Below are 8,818 nucleotides of genomic sequence, written 5' to 3'. Positions count from 1 at the left end.
TTAAGTGAGAGAATTGCACAAAATGTGCCATTCTATCACTTTTATTTGTAGTCTCTGCTTTGTCCTTCATTAATCTGTAGATGAATAATGCCTACATAATAAAAATTGTAGAGCTTATGCCATGTAAATAATGAGAAGTTGAGTGTTGCATTTTCATCATTACCCTGAATTCTACTAAGGTTTACATTTTTCCTTGCTTATTTTAAACTTATTTATTCAATTAAAAATCTTGCTTCAGGTATTTCAAAGTGTTTCAGCCACTTTTAAAGTGGTCCAATCAGACATCATGCTTTGTTCTCAGCAGGAAATTTCATCTAATACTTCCTTAGATGAGAAAATAATTTTTTCTCTGGAACAGAATGTAATTATCCCTTATAAATGTTGCTTTAGGAATAAAATAGATATCTTAAGTGTTCTGGCCAAACAATAAGAACTTATTACACCTTCCTTCCTTCTCCCACTTAATTTTTGATTATTCTTTTAATTCTTGTGTCTTCTTTAGAAGATCATACTTCAAGTTAAATTTCTTCAATCCTTCAAGCCACTTTGGAACATAATTTAGAAGACATTTCATGCTAAAATGAAATCTATTTTCAGCTTTTGTTCATGAAAGTGATGTGCAAACCAACATTCCCAGGGCAGCATAGCCAGCAACCTCATAGTCAGTTGGTCATTGTCTATATTCTGTTTCCAAAACTACCCTGAACTTTCTAAACTGGTCAGGCAGACACTTACCTCCTATGAAGTCTCCAGTGTAATAATTTTGCCCAACATGGCCTCACTCAAAATGTGGATTTTCATCTTTTGTGGATATCAGCAAACATCAGAGAAATCCATGGTTACCTCTTAAGAATCACATTGATGGTTCAGTGTTGTTTCCTGCTAATGCAGCCCAAAGTGATCTATTAACAAGAGCCTGGGTTACTCTCATCTCCTGGCATGGGCTGTACCATCAGGGACACCTTCCACTTGACCAGATTGGTCCAAGACTCATCCAACCTGGCCTTGAACACTTGCAGGGATGGGACAGCCACAGTTTCTCTGGGCAGCCTGTGCCAAGGCCTCAGCACTCACACAGGTGCTTCCTAATATCCCATCTAAACCTACTCTTTTTCTGTGGCAAGCCATTGCCCTGTGTCCTGTCCCTCTGTCCCTTGTCCCCAGTCCCTCTCCAGCTCTCCTGGAGCCCCTTTAGGCCCTGGAAGGAACTCTCAGGTTTCCCTGGAGCCTCCCCTTCTCCAGGTGAGCACCCCCAGCTCTCCCAGCCTGGCCCCAGCCCTTGGGGCACCTCCATGGCCTCCTCTGGGCTCTCTCCAGCAGCTCCAGCTCCTCCCTGTGCTGGGCCCCAGGACTGGGGCAGCTCTGCAGGTGGGGTCTGACCTGAGCACACGGGCAGAGGGGCAGAATCCACCTCCCCTCCCTGCTGCCCATGCTGGGGGCTCAGCCCAGCACAGAGGGGATTTTTGGGCTCCAGTACCCATGGCCATGTTGGGCTTCTTGTCAACAAATACTCCCAAGTCCTTCTCCTCAGGGCTGCTGTTGATTCATTCCTCCCCCAGCCTGTAGATGTGCCTGGGCAGGCAGTTAATGCCTTCACATGTGTGTACATATACATACAAATACAAATATATGTATTTATACATGCCCAGTGACCAAGCTCTGCCCCTGGCTGCTGGCAGGACGGCAGGGGAAAGGCGAGGCTGGTGTGGGCCCTCAGAAAGGCAGCAGGGAGGAGCAGCCTTGCTGTGACAGAAGTTCACTCCTCCACACTGGGTTTACTGCCAGACAGCTCCAGCAAAGCACAGTGTTGATGTCCCAGACACAGAATATATTTCACAAAAAGCAGAGGGGTCCTTAGCAGCAGGCAAGGCCCTCCTGATGCCCTGGTAATCCCTGCTGAAGGATGTTTCATAACCTGCTAGCAGGCTCTGTGCAGAAGGACAGAAGGGTTTAGGGGACATTACTGAGTAGGGCTGTGAGGTTCATCAAGGACAAAGAGCATCCCAGGAGGTATGGCCCTAATGCAATAAATACATAAATAGAGCTGCTGCACTGAGCTTCCCCTGGGAAGGTCCTGGGATTTGCTTTAGATCAAGCCATTTTGGACACACAGACACCATCCCCTGGGAGACTTACATTTCTGCAGCAGGATTATCAGCCTGTCCTTGTCCAGGATCACTTCTCAAAATTATCTTAAATAACATCACAGACACAGACTTAGCTATACCTTCTCACATGCCTCACAGATATTCATTAAGAGAGTACCATCTGCTTCTCCCACCTATACACATATTTTTTGATTTCCCAATAGGTTTGTGGAATGCTACATCCCTTTACAAATGCTCTTGTGCTCATTATGTTTATTTATCACTGTGTCCTCAAATTCCAATCATTATTAGCTTCTACTTTTTCCTAGTATTGGCGCTAGGTCTAGCGGGCCACCATTCCCTGAAACACTTTTCAAAAATCAGAATTTTACTAGACAACTTCCAGATCTCCAAAAGCAAGGCAGCTTTAGCAAGAGCTCACACACTACAGCCAACAGCCCAGATCTTGCATTTCCATGCTTTTAGGGAAACTTTGGGTACCCTGCACTCTTGGACACCTGTAAATGACTATTTTTGTTGTCTATTTGGCAACTGGCAGGATGTACAATCGTCATCATTTTATTAGCTGAAAAATTCTGGCATGGAAATCAAGCCATTTTTATCTCAACACCGATTTTTTTCTGCTACTACTAGATAAAAATCCCAAATATGCAGTATAATTTGCTCTTGTGCAAGGAGACAGTACAGATATGAAATCAGCTGTAAGAGGGGACAAACAATATGTTTTATTTCAATTGCTTCTGCCTCTACTTCTGTTTTTGCTACCAGAATGGCTTGGATTAAAAAAATCTAAGAAGTGGTTTGTTGGTTTCAGAATGGCAAGGTAAAAATAATAGCCTGGTAATTAATTTTTTTCAGTTTGGTTGCCTCCAAAAGGGCATAAGGAAGAAGAAGATCTATCATTTAAGGTGAAATTGCCCTGCAATCCACAGGATAATAAATAGTTCTTGTCAGTAACTTGCACTGAATATGGATTGCTGCCAACTTTGCAACTGCTGAAACAACCTCAAGATGTGATCATGCCACTGCTTTATGCTGGAGGAGGAAAAAGAGAGAAATTTAGGATCGACATCCCCTTTCCCCTAAAATATACAGTATAAATCATTGGCTATTTTGCAGTGTTCAGTAGTTAGCTGAAAGATATCTTCAGTGCCCATGTTCCAGTGTTATAAAGTAAGCTTTTCTAGGCTGGGAGTAAGTGACAGCTGTGAAAAAAAAAAGCTTGCAAATATATTTTTAGAAAGGAATCCCTCAAAGATTGTCATTAATTCAATTTGGCCTTGGTGCAGTGTCAAACTCATGTTCAGAGGTGCAGAAATCAGCATGAAATACACACTTTTGACAAGTTTGGGTTATCTTTCTGTTCCCTTTACACAAATTAATCTTCGTACTTTCATTAGAAAAGAGTATCATTTACAGACAGGCTCAAAAAATCAAAGTAAATGTTTTCAAACTTCAATACATTTGTTTCTATTAAATGCAGGAAGATGTACATCTCTGTGTATATGCAGTTTTTCTGGCAACACCAATCATTTGAGCCTAAAAGTCATCAGATCCAACCTGAGAAGAGCTGTGGAGGAATTCTTGTTCTTTGTCCATTTGGACTGAAGACCAAAAAGCTTTCAATAAAACAGGACACCACCAAAATAAACTGTGGGGTTACCATGGCAGTAAATCTCAGTGACTCATGTTATGCACCTTGAGAATGGTTTCTCTTCTCCTCCTTTTCTCCAAAACCAAAAGTTGTTTCCCCTACAACTTTGCAAACACAAAATTCAAATCACAGGGAAAAGGCTTTATCCCATGAATGTGCACTAAGAACGCTCATCATAGAATATTTTTGTGGTTTTCAGAGACCTGCATGAACAGTGAAGGATGAAATTCAAGTTTACAGAATTTCTAATGCAGATTAGTTATCTTAAAGGCCAGGCAACTTTGCAGCAGATGTGATGGAAGGCTCCTACACAAAAAAAAATTACATTTTCAGAAGCTTTTTGAATTGATGGGGGACACAAGAAGATAGTTGGCCCTCTTTCCCTTTCAGTCTACCTGGTGTGCTGTAGCAAAATCAACACAATAACCTGTTAAGATGGAGTGATAAAAGGTCTGAAAGATGTTAGGCTCAGGAACAGATACATGTGTGCCTGAAGCCCAGGGAAAGGGGGTCGGGTATGAAATGTGAGAAGAGCTGTACTAGTTTAGACCAAAATGTCCATCTGTCCCCAAAGTATCAGATAGTTGCAGATACAGCAGCTGATCTGTCAGGGGTTTGGGCACCTCGTATGGAAGCCTTGCTTCCATGGCCACTTGTACTGGGAAAATTAGCTAAATTATCTCTTCATGAGCATCCACTGGAAAAGCTGCTGGGTAACTGTCACAGGATCAAAGATTTTAGTGCTGGAACAGGTGTGGTGTGTAGCCTCAGTCTTGCCAGAAGACAAATACTCTGCCATCCACAAAAAGCAAAGAACTTCTGAGATAGCCAAATGAACTAATCAGTCAGATTGTGCTTGGCTTGCTACCCAACCTTCCAGCTCCCAAGACAGGCTGACATTTATGGAGCACGCAGTTTGAAAAAGCCAGAATTATGAGAGCTCCTGAAGATGTTTGTGACTGATGAACTTTAGCAAATAGGAGAATATATCTAATTCCAGGAATAACAATTTAGAGAAACCATGCAGATGAATCTGCTGGTACAACACATGTTTAGAGACTGACACAATAAATGTGTGGTCTTTTCCTCAAAAGGTAAATTGTTGTAATGTGAGGGACCCAAACCAGGTCTTGAGATTATTAAAATGTAAAAAGTGCCTGCAATTCTGCTGTCGCAACCAAATTTAAAAGCTAATTTAAATGTTTGATACACAGCACTTGGCTGAAGAAAAATACAATAATAATATTATCTCCACATCTGCGTGGTGTCATTGCCATTTCAGAAAGCATCTGTGCTCACACTTCAGGTCAGACTGGCAAAGACTCTGGTTTAAAAAAAAAAAGTAATAAAAACACTGAAAGACATTCTAGAAAGGGCTCAAAAAAATCAAGGGAAAAGGCCTAAGTAGGATTCCTCTCAACACTTCAGGAATCCATTTTCTCTTGCAGAATCCAGTACAGATGCCTTTTGTTCCCAGTGTAACTAAATCATGGACACCCTGAAGATAACCCAAAGCAAACAACCAGCAGAGCTGTGTAAATGCACCAAAGATGTTCCTCAGACTGAGTCAATGTGAAGCAAAGACAACAATCCATCTGAAAATCCGTCTCTTCCCACAGGGGAAACTGAGTCATTCCACAAAGAGGTGGTTAGATTTCATGGCTTCTAAAGTTGAAGTAATTTTCTGATGAAAGTTTCTTCTGCCTTAAAATAAAGAAAAACGAGGTAATGATGACAAATCTACTTTGCCACTGCCTCTCCTGTGCAAAATCATCTTGTGGTAAGATTATTTTCCAAAGATGTGAGGGACCCTCAAGACTGTTACTTTTTATACTTTCAAAGGCCTTCACCAAGCAGTGTGGCTGAGCAGGTTTGGTTCAAACCACCTCCTTCCTTACCATTTGTCAGGCAGGGTTTTGTCCCAGCATGTTCTCAATTATTCCTCCCTTTCTTATTGCCCCTTGTAGTGTCAAAACCAGTCCTTAAGCAGCTAATCTGAAAGAAGCAGAAAATTGCCTTCCACCTTCCTTTACAGAGAAATTTACAGTCTTTGTGGTTTGACATCCAGACTGCTCCATGACAGCCTGGATGTGCAGGACAGTGGGGTGGCACAAAAATCAGGCGCCTTTCTGCAGGCTGACCTTGAGCATGCCTTGCAAACCCACAGAAAAGTATAAAAAATTTGCCTCAATAAATCCCTCTTTTTATCTAGCAGCATATGTAGATGAACAGGGAGGATAGGAGGGCATCCATTAATGTTATATCCTTAATGAAGAAATTGTGCACAATTATAAAAACCCCATCCTGCTGACTAAGGAAAACCCTTGCAGTGCAGAGCCAAGTGTTGCCTCATTTGGCTTTATCAGAGCTGTCTTTGGGTTCCTCCATCCTCCATCCTGGCACAGATCAATGTGAAAAGGACAGGTCAGTACAGCTGACTCCATACAACCTTAAACCAATCCTGTCCCTGAGTAATTAGCAGAGAGATCAGAGCTACAACACGTTTACAACTAAAGAGTAAATTATTATTGACCAAAAATAGAGCTCTGGAGTGCTGTGTGGGCAGGAGATAAGGTATAAAGAGCTGCAGCTGAAGGCAACTTTGTGATTTGCTACCTCAGCATCTCACGGTAAGTGCCATCCACTTGCTTCATGCTCTGACCATGATCATCTCCACAGATCCCAAAAAGGTGGAATATGGGTTTTCTTCTCATTCCCCACCTCTAACATTCCAGGTCATGCTTTACATGCAGAATCAAGGTGATACCACCCAAACCACTCCAAAGTGGTGCACAAGCGGAAGCAGGAGAGTCACAGCATGCCAGCCCTTGGAAGGGCCTTCTACCAATGTTGCTACCTCCAAGTCCTGTGGAAGGCACAGGAAGACTAACTCTGAGGGCAGTTGAAATTGAATGGGATTAAATATTTAAAACAGCTAATTTTTTCCTGGACATCAGATTTGTTTCAATCAGCTCACAGAAATGTGGGAAGGAACACAAGACTGTGGAATTTTGCTCTAGGTCAGGAGTTTTAAGGCACTGTGTGCAGTTCAGCTGTCTGGAGAGGCTGCACAGGGTGTAGGAATGTTTGATATGGCATAAGCTCAGGACAATGGACTGGTTTTGATGGACAATAGACTGGTTTTGATGTAACTCTGTCCTTTCTTTAACCATTCCACACAGGTTCTGAAAACAGATTTCCTCGTGGGATCTCTGAAGGTAGGGGATTAACAAATAACACAAATACCTTCGCTGACTGATCCTGAGCAATAAGTAAAGCTCACCCAAACAATGGAAAGGGGAGATGCAAAAGACAGTAGAACTAGGATCACTGGGAAGGATGTATGGTATTTTAATCAACATGAGCAATAGTCACAGTTCTTGGCAGGAATACTCCATGTATCGGGAAAGAAAAGTTACAGATGCTCAAACTTAGTCAAGAGGGCATGGTAGACAGAGACAGGAATGGTTTTTGTGGTGTAATCTTGAATTCTGGGATTTATAGATTATTAAAATTCATCCCCTGCCATCTGCACAGCTGCTGGAAATCTGAGGTTGTGTTCAGAGAGGAGGCTCAAAGTAACACTCAAGGGTTAGTTTTCTCTGAGATGAAGTCCAGAAAATTATATACTGACTTTGGTTTATCACACAGGTAATGAAATCCAGATGAAGTTCAGAAAGATTTTGTCTCCTGACAAAAAAACCTCTCCTGAGGTTTTATATTTGGTTCACCCAATAACCAGGTTTGGCTTAAGATAGGTGATGACTGACATCCCCAATTTGTTCCAGTGCTTGGTATGGACAGAAACTAATTGAACTTCCCCTGCTTGGTTTTAAAACATCAAAACCAAAGGGTGCTAACATACCTCCACCTGAAATCACATGTGAGAGCCACTCTATGTGACTCACAGAGCTTACTGTCGTCTAAATTTTCGGCATTATCTCAGTGGCTTTGTGTATGTGGCTTTGCGAAGGATGTGGCTGTGCAGCTCTGTGAGTAGAAGGTGAAGATAGAGCAGGACCAGATTTTGAAGACTTCTAGCTTGATATTTTCTCTGCCCTCACGTGGTCACATAGGCCTATTTAAGGATGATGTCTTCAAAGACAATCTGGATACAAGAGGAATTTTCTTTATTAGCACTTTTTCAGTGGATAAAAAAATTGAGGCAGAAGTTAAGTGCCTCCTCTTCCTATTAGTCATTGAGCATGACCACTGTCTGGATAAATGTAAATTACAAATGCACAAACATACTGCAACTTTTCTGCATTCCTCCAGAGCAGCTGCAGCCATGAGCTCAGATGCAGAGATGGCAATCTTTGGAGAAGCTGCTCCCTACCTAAGGAAGCCAGAGAAGGAGAGAATTGAAGCCCAGAATCGCCCATTTGATGCAAAGACAGCCTGTTTTGTAGTCGATGACAAGCAAATGTATGTGAAGGGCACCATACAGAGCAAAGAAGGTGACAAAGTCACCGTTAAAAAATATGATGACACAGTAAGTGATACCATTGTTACTCCTATGGGATCATCCAGTACAGACAGTTCCCCATTATAGATTTCTTGTTGTTCCCTTCTCATTTTTCTTGCTAGACTGTGACTGTAAAGGATGATGAAGTCTTTCCCATGAACCCTCCTAAATTTGACAAAATCGAGGACATGGCCATGATGACCCACCTGCACGAACCTGCTGTGCTGTACAACCTCAAAGAGCGTTACGCAGCCTGGATGATCTACGTAAGTGGCAGCAGCAGCTTCCTCTGGGCAGCCTCAGGAGCTGCTGGGCCAGGCTCAGGGCAAGGCAACGTGCTGTGTCCCTTCCTTGCAGACCTATTCGGGTCTCTTCTGCGTCACTGTCAACCCCTACAAGTGGCTGCCGGTGTACAACCCCGAGGTGGTCACTGGCTACCGTGGCAAGAAGCGCCAGGAGGCCCCTCCACACATCTTCTCCATCTCTGACAACGCCTATCAGTCCATGCTGACTGGTGAGTTACTTGGCAAGAGTGGAAAACCCTGATATAAATAGGGCTGGCTATTTGGTCAAGGAATTTTCAGTTCTTCT

General features: G+C 42.6%; 1 protein-coding gene across 2 annotated transcripts in view; it reads left to right on the top strand.

Annotated features, from left to right (window-relative positions):
• The first annotated feature begins 8,050 nt into the window (after window positions 1-8,050).
• Window positions 8,051-8,818, top strand: part of LOC102073613 (myosin-13) — a 28,195-nt gene continuing 27,427 nt past the window's right edge. For both annotated transcript variants that reach the window (XM_026798145.2, XM_074555193.1), the window contains exons 1-3: window positions 8,051-8,254; window positions 8,350-8,493; window positions 8,585-8,741. In XM_026798145.2, coding sequence (XP_026653946.2) covers window positions 8,051-8,254; window positions 8,350-8,493; window positions 8,585-8,741 — 505 coding nt within the window. The remainder of the gene's footprint in view (window positions 8,255-8,349; window positions 8,494-8,584; window positions 8,742-8,818) is intronic.

The sequence above is a fragment of the Zonotrichia albicollis genome, chromosome 19 (genome assembly GCF_047830755.1).
Source record: "Zonotrichia albicollis isolate bZonAlb1 chromosome 19, bZonAlb1.hap1, whole genome shotgun sequence".
NCBI lineage: Eukaryota > Metazoa > Chordata > Aves > Passeriformes > Passerellidae > Zonotrichia > Zonotrichia albicollis.
This window is presented reverse-complemented; position numbering and strand designations above follow the sequence as displayed.